Below are 19,417 nucleotides of genomic sequence, written 5' to 3'. Positions count from 1 at the left end.
AGACAGACAGAACAGACGACAGACGACAGACAGACAGACAGACGCAGCAGACACAGACCAGACAGACAGACAGAGACACAGACAACAGAAGAAACAAGACAGAAGACAGAAACACAGACAGACAACGAAACACAAGAACACAACAGACAGACAGACAGACATCAGAACCAGAGGGTAAACGTCTATAGCTGTCAAAACTGATGAGACAGACACCCACATAAATGTTATCAGCTGGTTAAGAATCAAAGACTCGCTACTAAGAACCGCTGAGTCTGTAATAAGAACAGGCTACCAGTAAGACTGAAATGACTATACGAGTAGATTTTAAGGACCAAAGTGAAATAGGTCAATCTGATTGTTAGGAGAGGAGTGCAACAGACAGTACTGGAAAATCGTGCTGCGTCAGAGAACACATAACAGGTTAGTTCAAAGGAAGTAGTTGAGTAGCTGGAAATGAACAAACATGGGCTTACTTCAAAACAGGGATGTCCTTATTGGTTAGAAACGACACAGTGCAAAACACAGAAGACTGTGTCACATCACTGTCACATTGAAAGACCAACAGTCAAAACTCCCACAGTGATTTAACAGACATAGGAAAGAAGTTGTTGTACCTAAGAGTTAATGACAGTTGGACAAATCCTCACATTATGGTACGTGAGAAACACACACAAAAGACACGTTACATAAGTRGGATCACGGTGCACAAAGACGTTGTTAGACTAAACCATCAGAAGAGTGCGAAGGGAGATGTTATGACAGTGGGACAAGGGGGTAGGGCATACAAGAGCGCCTCACTCAAGACGRGTGAGTGGATTAGTTGGAGGAGCTTGTAAACACTGGAATGTCTGGGATGGTAACAGGTTTGGGGGTTGGGGGGGGGACTCAAGCTTCCTTGGTGTAGCCAGTAGTTAGCGACGTTGTGGGGGTGGAGGGGGATAGTTACGTTAGTGGCAGCAGCGGCGGAGGTTAGCGGCGGCGCCTCGTCGTTGCCCGTGGTGGACGGGGAGGTCGACGTGTGGCTGAGGGTGGGCGAGGGTGTGGGAGACACGCCGGGGGAGTCTAGGCTGCAGATCTGGAGCTCCTCCAGGAGGCCTGCCGTGGAGGATGAGTATTGGCTGAGCGCTGACACTGTCACTGGGGAGAGCGAGGGTGACATGCCCCCCATACTAACCACGCTAAAGCTAACCCCGCCGGCTATGCCAATTTTGTCCATTCGGTCCCCCCCACCGCGCTCCAAGGTGGCGTATGGGGATGGGGCGTACGGGGTGGGCGACAGGGCTTTGAAGCCCGCCAGGTAGTCCAGTGAGTCGGCGCTTTGGCGGTTGTAAGGTGAGCGCCGGGCTCTGTGGTCGGGGAAGCAGGGGTGAGGAGGCGAGCCCTGGTAGGATGGAAGGGGGTTATGGAGGAGGAAGAAAGGGAGGGTGAGAGAGTTTAAACTGATGCGGCTGTGCATGGTTGGGTGGTCCAAACAGGACAGGAAGTGACACTGTGTGACAGGAAACGATGTGGTGTTTTGTCACACTGCATTATAGTGGGCAGACTGTTGTTACCTTCACTGTGGGGTAAGAGATTGGATTAGTGCAATCACGGTGTTTGAAGATATCGGACACTGAACAAAACACACTGTGCTTCTAAATCTGGCCCTCCCCCTGACAAACGCACAAACACACGCACACAGTCCCGGTTAGTCTGGTTGGTTGGTTGTGCCTGACAAACCACAGTGGTGCTGTTGAAGAATAACTGACGGAGGTTGATTAGGAAACTGKAACTCAGTTATAGTACCACCACATTCGCTGCGGACGGTAGAGGTGGAACTGGAGGGGGGGCCTTCACCTTCCTGCCCTCCCCAGGATCAGAAGCTGGGGCTGGGGCCTTGGGCTCCAGGGTAGGAGCCTTGGAGCCCGGTGGTTTGGGGTTCCGCGGGGCCATCTGGACGGAGAGGGAGGCTGTGTGCTGGCTGTGGGGGCCGATGGAGGAGTCTCTACGGGGGGGAAGGTTAGGGGGAGGAAGGGAGGTGGTGAGAGTCTCAGGCTGGGGGATGGGTTGGTGGGAGGGGGGATCAGGGATGGTGACGGGGGTGAGTCTGAGGGAGGACACCTTGCGCTCTGCAGCCTGAAGCTGGGTGGTGGTGGAGGAAATAGCAGTGGAGGCTTTGACCTTGCTGGTGTCATAGGGGATGGGGCTGGCGAGGGGAGACTGAGGGTTTGTTTGTGGGGGCTGGGGGTTGGGTTCGGGTTCAGATTGGGGTTGAGGTGCAGAAGTGGTGGTAGTATTCTGATGGTGGGAGTAAGAAGACCTGCTCTTGACTGTGTACGACTCATTGAGGATGGCCTTCTCGTTGGAGAGGGCTAGCATCCCGGGTCCGAGGGTCTCGGCTAGGAGGGAGCTGTAGGAGGGGGGGATAGCACCTGTGGCGGGGGAGGGGTAGCTCTCTCTCCTAGGGGGCGGGAGGGGGACCTGATTGACAGCCTGCGCAGCCAATTAGAATCAGAGAAAACAGCAAACAAACATTGTTTATCAATGGAATGATTGAAATAAATATATGAGACAGACAAATTCCAGACCAAAGTATAATACAAGAACTATAAACCCTTGACCGGAATATATTCATTTTTTCCCTCTCTGTTGTAAACATTTTATGAGGTTGTGGTGCGATTTATTTTCCACTTTGAAGCCAACGTCATAAAAATGTGGCCTGGAATCAAATAAAGATCATTCTAGAAGATTGAAGAGATGTGTGGAGCAGACTGCTTCCTTGCTGCGTTTATTATCTTCCTCAAATGACGCATAAACACYGAACACACACTCCTCTGGAGGATAAAAGGAATCTTTGATTAGTCTCTTTACAGCCGCTGGAAAACAACATATCAACTTGAATCAACAGAAAAACTTCACGGGAAATGATCTGGAGGCACTGGTGGTGAAGGAATGAAGGAATAACACTGTAGGATTTATTCACATTATAAACTCCCTGATAAAGCAGGATTCATACTGCTTTAATACTACGGATTCAACAATGATAGCTTTGCCACCGAAATCAATCAGTGTGGTGTGAATACTCTGGTTAAACTGATTAAGCACATTAAAAAGCTGTATAGGGATTCAACAAGGCACAGTATGTGTGTGTGTGTGCGCGCGTGTGTATTCACCTGTGTGGGGGACTTCTTGTCTTGCAGGTTGGGCCTGACGCTGCGGAAGCCCTTGGCAGCCAGGGAAGAACTGACGTCGTCGCCGTTCCTCAGGCCGTCGGTGCTACGCGACCTCCAAGCATCTGGAAYACACACACAATTACAGGTCACAGTCACATCTCATAATACAAGTATAGGTGACAGGCCTTACATAACAACTAGACCCCTTGACGSCAACACACGGTGTATCCCTTTTCACAGCTAACAGTCCAAGATAAATTGGATATGAGAATTGTGTCAAGACGTACTACWTTGAACGGTAGTTACCTGAATCTGATGAGTGAGACTCACTCCCTGTGAGGAGAAAATAAACACACATTAACATGTGACTTTTGGTATGCATGATCGTCAACAATATGCAGCAAAAGAGACATTTGAATGGTGGGTTCAGTAGTTTGAATACATATCCAAATGAATGCGACAGACTGCTGAAAGAGGGTGAGAGGAACATTTAGGGAAGGAAAAAGGGACAACTCAATGATACATAGAAGGGATACAGTTAATATAGAGTGCTGTCAGAGGCATGTCTGTTCTACACAATCGATTTCTATCAGAATGTTCCCCAAGGTTGTGTTCTACACAATCTATTTCTATCAGAATGTTCCCCATTGTTGTGTTCTACACAATCTATTCTCATCTCAACGTTGTGCCCTTCTGAACGCAGCCCTTACAAAAGCCAATGGAGCCGAGACACAAAGCCGGGACATTATGACCCAGGGTACGCGAGAGAGATAGAAACCAGGGTCGTGCTCATTCAGCACCAAACGCAACACATCAGAGTGAAAGGGGGAGGTACCACCTGAATATTCCCAATAAGAAATGCTTGTTTTCCGTGGCAAAACGTTTTGCCACGCTGTGCCCTATTGAACATGACCCTGTGTTACCGTCCACATATCCCAACTGCTATTAACTCGATTGTCACTMAAGGGGATCAGTGTCAAATAGAAGACTTGATTATAAATCTATTATTAGAGGTAAGAGGACATATAGCAGCTAACCAGCTAGAGACACTCAACGAGGCCCAAAACAAAGTAACACGGGCTAACTGACAAACAGTTATAGCTACCAAATAAATATTTGCAGTTGCTAAATGTAATTTATCAGATAACACCAGACTGACTATGTAGCCATAGCCAAGCTGCATACTGACACATGATAGTATATGATGTGGTTCTATCTTCTAGCACAGCGGACTAAACTAATTACCACTGGAATAGATCAAATACGTGGAACTGGGGCCGCTCGATGAAAGGCAAAGGAAACACTACTGTAGAAGACGGGAGAGGTTTGTTGTCGGGGGGGAGCCTACTGAACACAGACATACAGTACATCAGCCTAACTAATGTGTCTATTTCAAACCCTATAGGTTTGACTATGGTTGGCTTCGGAGAGAGCAGCAGAGTGGGAACTGATGACAGAGAAGCCAACACAAAGCCAGAAAAGAAAAGGAATCTCCCGGCCAGTCAGAATACAAAGTCTTTAGAGGCTTGGCTAAGTTAGCTCTCTCCTACTTATTAAACTGATATCAGAAATACATTAAAAAGGGGATGAGACAGTCGGGGTCGGGGAGATGAAGTGTGTGTGTGTGTGTGTGTGTGTGTGTGTGTGTCTGTGTGTGTGTGCTGTCTCTTATACACATCTAGATGTGTATAAGAGACAGGTGCATGAGTGTTTGTGTGTGCACGCCCCTGTGTCTGTGTCTGTGTGTGTGTGTGTGTGTGTGTGTGCGTGTGTGTGTGTGTGTAGCCGGAACGAGCGTTGAAAATTTCATGAGGTGCGGAGGGTGTTTTGATATCCCTGGCCAGGCTTAATAGCTCTCGCCCGCTGCACGCCATCACCCAGGGAATTCTGGGTATCCGGAGATATTCGGCGTTGAGACAGGATATGTCATTAATAGCTGATGCCTCCGTGTGCGAAGCCGTCGCTGCCTTGCATTGTAATTTCGGGGGAAATGTCTTTCACTATGTTACCCATGAGCCACGGGGGGGAGTGGTCCATTACTTTTCACGGCAGGGAAATGAACACGGTAAAGTCTCCTCTCATGTGGTTTCACCCCCTATGGAGMGCTAGCTGGGTTCCTAAGACAAACAGCCTGAGGCAGGCCGCACTTCAATCTGTCAACTTGTTCTATACAGCAGATTTGAGGTAGAAGTTGTGCTTAAACACAGACCTAGGATCAGATTATCGTACATCTCAATCCTGGTTTTAGTCATAGAGGATGGCATAATATCTGATCCTGTATCAGTGATTAGTGCACCAGACTAGGGTTTGTCAAATAGGTTAGGCCTCGGGACAAATTCTTTTCTGAGCTAATAGTCGGTGGGCCAGAACATAATTAGCATATAATATTAGCACAGTTAATTGGCCTACACTACAAATTGAACAACATTTTTAACACGTCTGATTAGTACATAATACATTCGTTTTGGGTTTTGGGTGGCATGCTCAGAGGAATACAGCACAAAAAATAAAGAAACTTGCATTTTATGTGCTAACAATGATTACACCTGCAAGTCCTCATTTTTCTTCCATGAACGCAATATAGAGTCACGATAGGCACCGGCWTTCACATAAGTCAATCGAGGACTGCCTGCGCATCAAAATYACATCCATCTCACCCGRCATCCASAAGATTGCGTCCGARGGGGAAATTAAACTTTTCCCATTGAGTAGGTAACTTAGTAGCCTATATAACTGTATTTAGTAAATACTAACATTATTGATATTTAAGTCTCAAGCTGACAGTATTTTATGTTTGTTCTGTCGTTACAGGAGCAGGCTATCCTGATAGACATTCAGACACAGACAGCACCTTTCTTTTCTTTAAATTATTGTTTTGTGTAGGATGCTACATTTTTGGTCAGTTGCCATTGTAAGTAGGCCTAATAAAAAAAATCCCATCCCACTTGTATTGGGCCATATTTTCTTTTCTTGTGAAAGATGTTAGCCTCACAACTGGCTGAGGTAGGCCAAGTTATTTTATTTAGGCCTAGGCTCTGAAGAAATAGACTCCAATTATGCCCTCTTGTTGTTTGTAAATTAACATGAAGATTTTTGTTGAAATCAATTACTCGACTGGTGTAGTTCTTCTCCATCTGTTGCTGTGCAAAAYTTRCATAACAAGTTAGCTATATTTTCAGCACCAGGCACTGTTCACYTCCTATTGATTGCGCTGCGGTTGCAGCTTTACGTTTCAGCACCACAAAATGGTCCGCTGCCTGCTTTATTAGTTGACTGTCTTCTTCAATCTCTCTCCTCATGATTGAAGTTAAATGTAACTATTGCATTATGTAGGTAGCATAAATTATATTTGTGGCCAAATAATATTGCTGGCAGGCAAGATTTGGCCCGCGTGCCACCAGTTGGGGAACCCTGATGTAGACTGTACAATACAAGCAATATTTGTGTTTGATGTCAGTCTATGAATTAATAAACACACAAAATCCCTGTCGGTTTCYCACTAGATCCAAGCTCAGAGCCGAAATGATAAGAGTGAGTCGGGGTTGCTATGGTTTCGAGCCACCACAGTACCATTTTTAGCGGTCACGCCCAACCGTGTACACTGCACACATCCGCTGCAAAGCACGTTGGGAATTCCCTCTTGACTCAAACAGAGCCCAGTCTTACCCAATCACAGCAAAGCTCTGAGAAACTGACATGAGGAAAAGAAAGTGATACTGAGTGATAGCAGAGGAAAAAGGAGACGGAACGGAGTGACAKATAGTGAGAAGGATGCTGGTCCCGGAGGGTGATAAACGACGGCTGTCACAGGGAGTCAGACAAGTGAAAGCAACAGGAAGTGAATGATGTCAAGGCGGTGGAAGGGATGAGGTGGACATTTGAACAAAGGGGCCATTTTATGTCTTGATAGAWCATGAAACCCCACCAAGTGCCATTAAATAAAATGGTATGGTGTCTTAACAAAATTAACAACTGTTACAGTAATTTACTCAATTACAGTGCTTTCGGAAAGTATTCAGACACCTTGACTTTTTCCACATTTTGTTACGTTACAGCCTTATTCTAAAATGGATTAAGTCGTTTTTTTCCTTCATCAATCTACACACAATACCCCATAATGACATCACAGTACCCCATAATGACATCACAATACMCCATAATGACAAAGCGAAAACATGTTTATAGAAATGTTTGCAAATGTATTAAAAACTGAAATATCACATTTACATAAGTATTCAGACCCTTTACTTCGTTGAAGCACCTTTGGCAGCTATTACAGCCTCGAGTCTTCTTGGGTATGACGCTACAAGCTTGACACACCTGTATTTGGGGAGTTCCTCCCATTCTTCTCTGCAGATCCTCTCAGGCTCTGTCAGGTTGGATGAGGAGCGTCGCTGCATCAGCTATTTTCAGGTCTCTCCAGAGATGTTTGATCAGGTTCAAGTCCGGGCTRTGGCTCGGCCACTCGACATTCAGAGACTTGTCCCGAAGCCACTCCTGTATTGTCTTGGCTGTGTGGTTAGGGTCAGTTTCCTGTTGGAAGGTGAACCTTCGCCCCAGTCGGAGGTCCTGAGCGCTCTGGAACAGGTTTTCATCAAGGATCTCTCTGTACTTTGCTCCGTTCATCTTTCTCTTGATCCTGACTAGTCTCCCAGTCCCAGCCACTGAAAAACATCCCCACAGCATGATGCTGCCACCACCATGCTTCACCGTAGGGATGGTGCCAGGTTTCCTCCAGACATGACACTTGGCGTTCAGGCCAAAGAGCTCAATCTTGGTTTCATCTGACCAGAGAATCTCGTTTTCCATGGTCAGAGTCCTTTAGGTGCCTTTTGGCAAACTCCAAGTGGGCTGTCATGTGTSTTTTACTGAGAACACACATCTACCATAAAGGCCTGATTGGTGGAGTGCTGCAGATATGGTTGTCCTTCTGGAAGGTTCCACAGAGGAATTCCAGAGCTCTTTCAGAGTGACCATCAGATTCTTGGTCACCTCCCTGACCAAGGCCCTTCTCCCCCAATTGCTCAGTTTGGCCGGGTGGCCAGCTCAATGAAGAGTCTTGGTGGTTCCAAACGTTTTCCATTTAAGAATGGTAGAGGCCACTGTGTTCTTGGGGACCTTCAATGCTGCAGAAATGTTTTGGTACCCCTTCCCCAGATCTGTGCCTCGACACAATCCTGTCTCGGAGCTCTAAGGACAATTCCATCGACCTCATGGCTTGGGTTTTTGCTCTGACATGCACTGTCAACTGTGGGACCTTATATAGACAGGTGTGTGCCTTTCCAAATCATGTCCAATAAATTGAATTTACCACAACTGGACTCCAATAAAGTTGTAGAAACATTTCAAGGATGATCAATGGAAACAGGACGCACCGCATTGTTTTTATACATTTCCAAAAATATGATTTCATTATGAGGTATTGTGTGTAGATTGATGAGAAAAATGGTATAATTAATCAATTTTAGAATACGGCTGTAAYGTAAGAAAATGTGGAAAAAGTCAAGAGGTCTGAATACTTTCCGAACGCACCGCACGTCTTATTTSCGTATAGTCAAAAGTTGCATTGCTCGACTTTGTTAGCATGTCCTTCACTTCCCCCCTTCAACATCAGTGTGACTCAATGGTACAGTAGCCTGTACAGGCCTGTGTATGCGTGGTAGGCATAAGGGTTGTGTTCTTGTGTGTGTGTGTACCTGTAGCCAGATTGGGGACGCTCTGGACCCGCTTCATGTGGGAGAGGGTGAGTACCAAGGCAGCGCTGCYGCGAGCGCGTCCTCCACTATCTGGKAGAGCACAGCCAGCAGCCACGGCAGCAGAAGCAGCACACACACACATGCACGCACRCACACACACGCCAAAGCCCACAGGAAAGAGGCAAAGCACATGCATTACAATGGCTCCATTCTCATAAGCAGTGGGGACGGGAGGAGGAGGACAGCTCATATCAAGATGGATGGAGGGAGTCAACTGTACTGACAAACATCATAGTAACCTATAGTTACCCCGGCAATGTAGACTAAGCAATATGATACCGTCATACCCAGTGGGGCAACTGTCTGCTATGTTGTGGTTGGTCTGTCAGCAGGAAGTTGYCCAATGTGATGTCATATCGTTGACTCTACCTTTAAAACCGACACGTTTGTCTGTTTATGTGTCCACGCTCTTAGGTTGTCAATACCGAACATAACCAAAACTATAAACAAGACTCTAGAACAATCATCGGCAAAAACCTATCTTAAACGATTTTTTGTTTTGTTTACATTCTGGTTGAGTCAGGCATGCAGTAAAACACACAGCAATTCAAAGTCCCCCTTCCTGCTTCATATGAACTGTGACCTCAGCGCAGCTTGACGTTCATGCTTGCGTGGTCATCGACGTAGGAGTAACGACACGCTGTTCATTTCTCCAAGAGGCCACAGAATCCCTCCGCATGCAAAAGGTTTCAGCACACCCTGCCATTACGAAGGTAAGGGAATCAAAAAGGAATCCCCACAACAGGGCAATGTTCCGTAGGCAAACACTGTGGAACGTTCCGTGACTCAGTAACCCGTGATGTAAACATTTACCAAAGCTGGGGCAAAACTCTGATTGCAATGTCATGGAAACGTAATGAGAGCATATGCCTGGTGGACTTGATAAGAGCATTCTAGATTGTGCGGAGGCTATTGGCACCTCGATAGATCTTGTGCTGGAAACAATTACCATAGCAGGAACAAATCAAGACTTTCATTTGGCAGAGTAACAGAGGGCGTGGGAGTGTAATAACGCTAAGTGAATGATTAGTCATCATAGCTACTGTAGTGAAATACTCTATACATTTTGGGATGCGGGCCAAGTTTAAGACGGAGCTTTGGAGGCCGATTTATGAATGAGAGGAATTAAGTGGGTGTATAAGACCATAAAGCAATTCAATATGTGTAATGCCTCTATGATTCTACATTATAGAGCAGGGGAGGCCAYCCCTCCTCCTATATAGCTTTGCGGGGAGGCTTTTGCTTCAACCCTATTGTAACACAAGGTCCTGTGAGCAGCTGATTGGTTGGGTTTGTTACAGCGGGGTTGGAGCGAAACCCTGCAGGAGAGTAGCTCTCCAGGAAGAAAGTGTACTCCCTTGCTATATAATGTTGAATTGATCAAGCGCGGAATCGCCCGTCCTTCACAAGATGTCTATCCTCCAACAGCTCTAAAAACCTTCAAACAGATCATTTGTTATTTTTTGCGAAACAAGAGGAGRAGCTGTTGCGAACTTACTTCAATCTGAATCTTCAAATCAAATGAGTTGGTTGAAATRAAAAAAACGATGAATTAAATGTTAAGTTTTGCTTAGCTATGCAACTCCGGCAGCAAGCAATATTCAACAGCTGGCAAAAATAAAAAAWGGATATGGATGGTCAAAATGATTCAGATCAGACACAGCGCAATGTCTCGAGTTCAACATCCTAGTGTGTGTGTGTGTGTACATGTGTTGCGTAGTGTTTAAAGAGGCATRTCATATACCTGTATTCATGTTGAAGAGCTCTCCTAACAGTTCTACCGTAGCTGGGTACACTTTCCTGGAATAAAGGAAATCAGAGATAGAGGTTAGATTATTACCCACTGTAATGCCCTCAGAGAAACAGAAATCCTACTTCTCTTTCACATTACCTGGTGCAAGTCAGTGTGACATGCCATGTMAACTGCCAATGTGTATTTGTGAAATGGACATTGGGAATAACAAATCAATTCCATCAGGAATAACTTGAGAATCTACTCAAACGYTAATGTCTTTAAGGGGGAGATTGTTATTACCAAAAGCAGTGCGGTTCTAAAAATAGACAATTTCCTCAAATAGTTCCAACATTCATTCCTTCCATTGACGTTATGRCAGCAGTTTTAGTCCAGGCTCAATAGGGCTTGTAGCCTAAAATGAACATTACATTTTGTGTTTGTGTTTGTCTTGACTTCTGAATCAGGTGGACACCAGTCCAGTCATACCGTAGCTAGGGAAGCAGTATCTTTCAGAATTTTTGAAATTATATATATTMTTTTACTCTGTTTTCTCCCCAATTTCGTGGTATCCAATACAGTCTTGTCTCATCGCTGCAACTCCCATACGGACTCGGGAGAGGCGAAGGTCGAGAGCCGCGCGTCCTCCGAAACACAACCCAACCAAGCCGCACTGCTTCTTGACACAATGCCCACTTAACCCGGAAGCCAGCCGCACCAATGTGTCGTGTCGGAGGAAACACCGTRCACTGCACTGCGCCCGGCCCGCCACAGGAGTCGCTAGTGTGAGATGGGACAAGGACATCCCTGCCRACCAAGCCCTCTCCTAACCCGGACGACGCTGGGCCAATTGTGCGCCGCCTCATTGGGTCTCCCGGTCACGGTCAGCTACGACAGAGCCTAGACTCGAACCCARAATCTCTAGTGGCACAGCTAGCACTGCGATGCAGTGCCTTAGACCACTGCGCCACTCGGGAGGCCCTATCAGTATCTTTATAGAGTAGCTCCTGCATTCGAGTATCACAAGTAGGTAGTCGTGGAATGTGAAATGCTTTAATATATAATTGTGTGAGGAAACCCCCTTGAGTTCTGTAGCTCATTTCCCAGGGGGACCTAACAAGAAACAAATATATACAATTTATTGTTGTAACAAAATAAAAATCCAGGAATTTCAGCGACTATGTGGATGATATGAATATTATACATGGAAAACTGAATTAATTAATTCATCTATAAATATTGTATAATATTATAAGCTAAACATAGACCATCACACAAAAGACCAGACAAAAAAAATATATACTTCCTGCTTCACTGAGCACAAGGGCTCTGTCACAAGTTAGATCCACAGATACATAACTAGTTATGACAGAGTGCCAAACAGAGGGACGGGCAGAAACAAACTGGTTCACTTCATGGAGCATTGAGCTGATCAAAATCAATTAGTGTACCTCAGATCCRACACGTCTTTATGTATCCTCCCTGCCTCGCTGTTGACTGGAAACAAAGCTAACCTTAYGTTTGATGAGGCCATTTCCAACTTACAACAATAGGGTAGGTATCTTCCGCAGAAAATCCCTGGCAGATGGAGCCAAATATCACCTTTGTATGACAGATATTCCCTTTGAGGAACATACAAAMGGATAAGGAGACACTCAATGTCCATGCTGTCATACTGGCATAACATCCTGATAAGGGACTGATAAATGGTACAGGCCGACAGTACAGCTACTTAACTGTACTGTATGTACCCGTACCAAACACACACTGTGACGGCCCCTCCCTGCTCTGTCTACTGGGTTTTGCTGTGCTTACTTCCTGCTGGAGATTGGTGGGCGGAGCTGGGAGGGTCGTCAGTGCTGATGGGGCACACCTGTGAAAGATCAGCTGTGGCATAAAGCCACTGTTTCCCCATTCAGCAAGAGAATCCTCTCTCCATGCATACCTTTGGTTGTTTTGTCGTGGTTTTGGCAGGTGACACCTCATTTACCGACCGCACAACCAGAGCTGGGACCACCAGGCTATACAATAGGTAAGCAGGGGCAGGAAATTAGAACTTCAGGAAGATGGTGACAATAGCAGCATTATAGATCAGGTCTGAGATGTATCCGATGGAGGTCTGGGGGCCCACCTGAGGATGATGACCCTGTCCTTGAGTCACATCCCAGTACATCTGCTGCGGACGGGAGGGGACAACCTGGTCCACTGAGGTTTGATGACCATCTTACCTGTGAGCCAGCTACAGTCTGTGGCTTAAAGTTCCTATACCCAGAGGTGCCCACGCAGGGCTGGTTGAACCCAACCCCGGGGTTCCAGTGAGAAGTGCGCTTGCCTTCCAACGGGTGCAGTGGTAGTAGCAAGAGATTCCAGGTGAGATCGGCAGCCTTCCTCCCACAGTAGGGATTCTGCCAGGTTTGGGGAGACGGGTGTAAGCTGATGAGACACAGGGTTGCTGTAGCGACGGAGCCAGTCGGAGTASAACTGCTGACCATCACCACGCTGAATCTGATCTGGTCGGAACATCTCCCCCATTGTGGTTGTGTTGAAGGAGGGACCAGGGGAGGGGACTATTGGGCGAGGTAGGCTCTTCCAAAAGTTGGGAGTGTTTACTTTATTTATGGMATAAATTCATTTTTGTTATTCCTTTACTCAGTGTGTGGTTTCCCATTGCAACAAACAAACAATCTKGAGCCAGGTTGTAACAACACCAAATGTAATTCCTTAACACTGTAGGGACATGGCCGACATGATAAATCGGCTCTGAAAATACCCTTGTCCATGATTGACATGGAAGAAAGGCCCTGTTTGAAAGTTCAGGCCTTACCCGACTAAGGCGACAGTCGGTGTGCGTGCACGTATGAGTACGTGTGTACATGTTTTTATGCGCGTGTGTGTGTGTGTGTGTGTGTGTGTGTGTGTGTGTGTGTATGTACAGTGCCTTCAGAAAGTATTCACACACCTTTACAACACCGCATAATGTCAAAGTGGAATTTAGAAATTAATAAAAAAATTAAAAGCTGAAATGTCTTGAGTGAATAAGTATTCAACCCCTTTGTTATTGCAAGCCTAAATAAGTTCAGGAGTAAAAAAATAAGAAGTAAAAAAGCCTGTAYAGAATAAAAAATATTCCAAAACATGCATCCTGTTTGCAACAAGGCACTTAAGTAATACTACAAAAAATGTGGCAAATTATTTTTGCGTCCTGAATACAAAAGMAAATCCAACACATCACTGAGTACCACTTTTCATATTTTCAAGCATGGTGGTGGCTGCATCACGTTATGGGTATGCTTGTTATCAGTAAGGACTAGGGAGTTTTTTAAAGATAAAAGTAATACAGCTATAAGCAGAGGCAAAATCCTAGAGGATTACCTGGTTCGGCCTGCTTTCGAACAGACACGGAGACAAATTCCCCTTTCAGCAGGACATTAACCTAAAACACAAGGCCGAATCTATACTGGAGTTGCTTACCAAAACGACATTGATTGTTCCTGTGCTTGAAATTCAGTAGTTACAATTTTGACTTAAAATCGGCTTGAAAATCTATGTCAAGACTTGAAAACGGTTGTCTAGCAATGATCAATAATCAACTTGACAGAGCTTGAAGAATTTTTTTAAATAACAGAAATGGGATAATATTGTACAATCCAGGTGTGGAAAGCTCTTAGAGACTTACCCAGAAAGATTCACAGCTGTAATCGCTGCCAAAGGTGCTTCTACAAAGTATTGACTAAGGGGGGTGTGAACTTATGTAAATTAGATTTCTGTAATTAATTTTCAATAAATTGGAGAATATATATATATTTAAAAAAAACATGTTTTCACTTTGTCATTATGGGGTATTGTGGGTAGACAGGTGTGACATTTTGGGGGGAATTCAGGTTGTAACAAAATGTGTAATAAGTCAAGGGGTATGAATACTTTCTGAAGGCACAGTATGTGCATGCATATGTGCGTATGCATTTCATTACTGAGGCTATGGGCGTGACAGATCCAGCTAGTGTCAGCTCACGGGGTCTGTGGCGGGGATCATACGTGTCTGATATGTAGATGGCTGCAACACACGGGCGTGCATCCCGATAATGACACTCGCATGTGTTCAGAGATTAGCCTTCATGGCTTTTGCTGATAGGTATCATTCCAAGATGTGTTCAAGCGCATGTCCCCATGTTTGAGGAGGCACAATCTGTACAATGTTCTGCTCTTCAATGGACATTTCAAGTGATGTGAACCTCGACTCATAATAATAGGCCYGTAYACCAATTGATTCYAGAAGAATAKAATTTGTAAATGCCTTATGACAAACACCTAATTCAGCTACTTAACTATTCACCCAGACCCACTATTAGTTTAAATGAGAACGTGTTAGTGCTGGGTTAGAACTAAAATGTGCAACCTGGAGGGTACTCCTAAACCGGAGTTGAAAAACACTGTACTATGAAACACCATCACACCATTATTTATAGCCAACCATTTACAGTAAAGCATGGTCCACAAAAGAAGCTAAACAAAAGACAATGCACAGTAATGTCTTAAATCACAAGCCTTGTAAACGTTTTGTTTACGAATGCACAAGTTAGCAGTCGTGACACAGATGATTAGGTTAGCCACAGAGAGATGTTACTAGGCAGARGGCACAGAATTGGCACGAGGAAAGCTGCCACGGAACCATTTAGTGCACTCAAAGTTTGCCGATCAAAATAAAGTGCTTTTTCCTCCCCGAGCTAATTTAGAGAAAAATCTTTATGTACCAATAGCCTCCAGTCAGGCTAGAGCAAATATTCAAGCTCAAAGTATTTGAAAGATTTCCCATAGTATTGTAACCTAGGTCTGCATGCTGGTCCTTTTCATTAGAAATGACAGTATTGTAACCTAGTGTCACGCCCTGACCATAGAGAGCTGTTTATTCTCTATGTTGGTTGGGGCGTGACAGTGACTAGGGTGGGGTATCTAGGTGATTAATGATTTATGTTGGCCTGGTATGGTTCCCAATCAGAGGCAGCTGTTTATTGTTGTCTCTGATTGGGGATCATATTTAGGCAGCCATTTCCCCATTGTGCTTTGTGGGATCTTGACTATGGATAGTTGCCTGTTAGCACTATTGTTAGCTTCACGTTTCGTTTGAGGTTTATTGTTTTGTTGTGAGTTTCACTTAGTAATTAAAAGATGTGGAACCCAGATCACGCTGCGCTTTGGTCCACTTATTATAACGATCGTGACAGAAGATCCCACCAACAACGGAACCAAGCAGCGTGCCCAGGAGGAAAGCCAGGAGTGGAGGACATCCTGGACGTGGGAAGAGATTATGGCAGGAGACAGAAGCYTGCCATGGAAGCAGGCGGAGGCAGCGAGGGAACAACAGCGACGACGCCAGGGTTCGCGGCCAAGACACAAGCCCAAAAGACAGCCCCAAAAAAAATGTTGGGGGGGGGGGCGCACATGGAGTGGTCGGTGATGCTGAGGGGTGAGTCAGAGACCGAGGAGGAATATTGGGACAGATTGAGCGAGGAGTGGGCGGCGAAAGTTGAGGGGAGTGAACCAGAGCCACCGTGGGGAGCGTGTGACCGGTCAGGCACCATGTTTTGCAGTGATACACACTGTGTCTCCAGTGCACATTCACAGCCCGGTGCGTTCTGTGCCAGCTCCTCGCACTTGTGCTAATGTGGTTATCTGTCTGGGATGGGTTGTGCCGGCTCAGCGCGCCTGGTCTCCAGTGCGCCTCCTCGGTCCAGGATATCCTGTGCCGGCTCTACGCGCTGTATCCCCAGTGCGCCTTCACAGCCCAGTGCGTCCTGTACCTCCTCCCCGCACTCGCCCTGAGGTGCGTGTCACCAGCCCGGTGCCACATGTGCCGGTCCCACGCATCAGGCCTCCAGTGCGCCTTCACAGTCCAGTACGTCCTGTGCCTCCTCCCCGTACTCGCCCTGAGGTGCGTGTCACCAGCCCGGTGCCACCAGTTCCGGCCCCACGCACCAAGCTTCCAGCGACGGTTCCCGGTCCGGTGCCCCCGGCGACGGTTCCCGGTCCGGTGCCCCCGGCGACGATCCACGGTCCGGTGCCCCCGGCGACGATCCACGGTCCGGTGCCCCCGGCGACGATCCACGGTCCGGTGCCCCCGGCGACGATCCACGGTCCGTGGATACACGGTGCCAAACAAAAAACAAAGTTGAACAAAATCATATAAAACTCTATGCACAAGRACTAATTTGAACAATTTCCACTGAACATTCACGCAAAAGCACATTTACGGGAAGAACTGTGCAGATGCAAAGTTTGGAAACAAAATATATGTAAAAATCTCCCTCAGTTCTTTGTGTGACCATGTTTTCCAAAAACTCTTATATATCTGCTCTGAAATAAGACTCAAAGATGTCAGCAGAAAGAATGGGGTGTCAGTTATGACATGACACMTTGACTTTGAAAACATCTCTTTTGGTTATKGAACTACAGTAAGTGAAGAGGATTTACACCCGGTAACMGAATTACATCATGGGTCCCTGATCTGTACAGAAATGCATAATTATGAATTTTCCTTCTTTTGCATATTTGGGTATTATTCTACACACTGGCTAATGTTGTAATGAGCTCCGCTCTCAAACGAGACCACATTTGGTTGTGCCTGCCCATACCATAACCCCACCTCCACCATGGGGCACTGTCAACGTGGTGAACATCAGCAAACCACTCGTCCACACAACGCCATACACTCGGTCTGCGGTTGTGAGGCCGGTTGGACGTACTGCCAAATTCTCTAAAACAACTTTAAAGGCGGCTTATGGTAGATAATTGAACATTCAATTCTCTGGCAACAGCTCTGGTGGACATTCCTACTGTCAGAATGCCAATTGCACGATCCCTCAAAACTTGACATCGGTGGCATTGTGTTGTGACAAAACTGCACATTTTAGAGTGGCCTTTTATTGTCCCCAGCACAAGGTGCACCTGTGTAATGGCCATGCTGTTTAATCAGCTTCTTGATATGCCACACCTGTCAGGTGGATGGATTATTTTGGCAAAGGAGAAATGCTCACTAACAGGGATGTAAACACATTTGTGCACTTTTATTTCACCTCATGACATGTTGCGTTTATAAAACTTGACATATTGCGTGTATATTTTTGTTCAGTGTAGTTGGCAGAGGTCTTTACTTCAGCATTACTGCATTTCTAATCCCTTTGAAATACGTTTTCTKGTAGATGTTGTCTAAGACCCCTTTTCCGTCTGTTTGACTAGAAATCAAAGCYTTTAAATACCAATAAATATCAAATACCTCACTTTAGGWTGGAAAATGGTTGAAAAATGTATATATATGCATTAATTTCTCAAAAATATTGACTCATAGCTTTCATTTGACACCCACTTTGACATGCTCCTACGAACTTCACATATTGKTTCTCATGGGTCCTTTACATGGAAATGCCCATTACCCACAATCCTTTCCTGGCAGCCAGTACAGTACATGGCAAACCACTTAGCCTCTATGCAGCATTGAAAATAGGCAAAAGGTGGCTAAAAATACAGCAGGTGAAAATGGACCCGGGGAGGTTGAGAACATATTACAGCAGGAAGATGATGACTATACCAACACCCTGTCTGACTGACTGGCTGACAGGGGAAGTGTTGCATTCTGGTCACGACAGGAGCCAGGAGGACATCTCAATACACCATAGATGGTCTCCACATCTGCACTGGCATTAAAGAGCTGAACAAGTGAAAGCAACTTACAAAAGCAGGCATCCTCCACATTGCCTTCACCYATCCTGTGTTTTCAGAACATCGCAGGGGGTGAGGAGATGAGGGGAGGAAGTCACTTTTGAAAAAGGTTTATGTYCACACACCGTTTGTTTGCTGCTCCCACAAGTGATGTTTAACTAAAAGCTACAGAAACAGCGTCTCCTCTGRCATGGTTGTCATCAGGTAACCAAACCCACATGACACACAGGGAGGAAGCCATTTTTAGACTTTTGAGATATGTGGGAAAGAGCCATCACCGGGTGACGACTCCTCCACACATCATGTCTACAAGTTAGTGACACACCACACCACACTTGTCACACGGAGGGGACTGGAAATAGAACGCTCTTATACATCCATAGGAAGACGTGAAATGACAGTAAATACTCTCACAGTTCAATATAAGCGTGTTAATATGCAAAACCTCCAACTAACTTTCAGGTGTCTCAACTTACCCTAATTAACATATACAGTAGGATTAGGTTGTTCGTGGACAATACTTTAGACAGTTGACTACAAACGTATATTTTCGATATCTGATACAAAGTTGCTCTGCTAAAACCACAGCAGCTCAGAAATCCCCAAATGCACCATCATGGATGGATTAAAACAAAGGGTACTCTCAATAATCATTTAATGGCTAAAAACAGAACCTATCGATTTTGGTCCTTTTTAGAACGCTAACAGATAAACAAGCTCACAGACAGCCAATAAAGCCCATCCAACAACCGAGGCCACCTCTGCTTAGACAGCGAACTGGAAAATTAATTTCTCTCCATTTTAAAGAATGTGCGAGAGAAGCACTTAGGACTCTATTGATTTTTAAAAACACACGCCATATGTCTTGCCAACACAGCCAGTGTTGGTGGTGTTAGCCAAGGGTCTAGCACTGTGATGGGTTTCTATAGAGCGCCAATGATACTAGATGGTAAATGCTGCTATAAAATGGCTAGTTGTCTATCCATTTAGAAATCTTACACGGCCACACACACACGCACGGCCACACACACTGGGGTAAATCACGGCACCGGCGTCGTGGCTTG

At 45.7% G+C, this 19,417-nt stretch overlaps 1 protein-coding gene and 1 pseudogene across 1 annotated transcript in view; both read right to left on the bottom strand.

Moving 5' to 3' along the window:
* sorbs2a (sorbin and SH3 domain containing 2a) overlaps positions 1-19,417 on the bottom strand; it is a 103,129-nt gene that overhangs the window by 36,235 nt on the left and 47,477 nt on the right. Inside the window, exons 3-7 of the mRNA XM_023998478.2 lie at positions 10,653-10,708; positions 8,849-8,938; positions 3,459-3,485; positions 3,153-3,274; positions 1,786-2,472 (exon numbers count right to left, since the gene is read on the bottom strand). Of these exons, the coding sequence (XP_023854246.1) occupies positions 1,786-2,472; positions 3,153-3,274; positions 3,459-3,485; positions 8,849-8,938; positions 10,653-10,662 (936 nt within the window). The 5' untranslated portion in view covers positions 10,663-10,708. The remainder of the gene's footprint in view (positions 1-1,785; positions 2,473-3,152; positions 3,275-3,458; positions 3,486-8,848; positions 8,939-10,652; positions 10,709-19,417) is intronic.
* LOC139028484 (homeobox protein SEBOX-like) lies at positions 12,691-13,420 on the bottom strand (annotated as a pseudogene).

This window comes from Salvelinus sp. IW2-2015, linkage group LG13, assembly GCF_002910315.2.
Source record: "Salvelinus sp. IW2-2015 linkage group LG13, ASM291031v2, whole genome shotgun sequence".
Taxonomy (NCBI): Eukaryota; Metazoa; Chordata; class Actinopteri; order Salmoniformes; family Salmonidae; genus Salvelinus; species Salvelinus sp. IW2-2015.
Note: the sequence above shows the minus strand (reverse complement) of the source record. Positions and strands in the feature narration are given on the sequence as shown.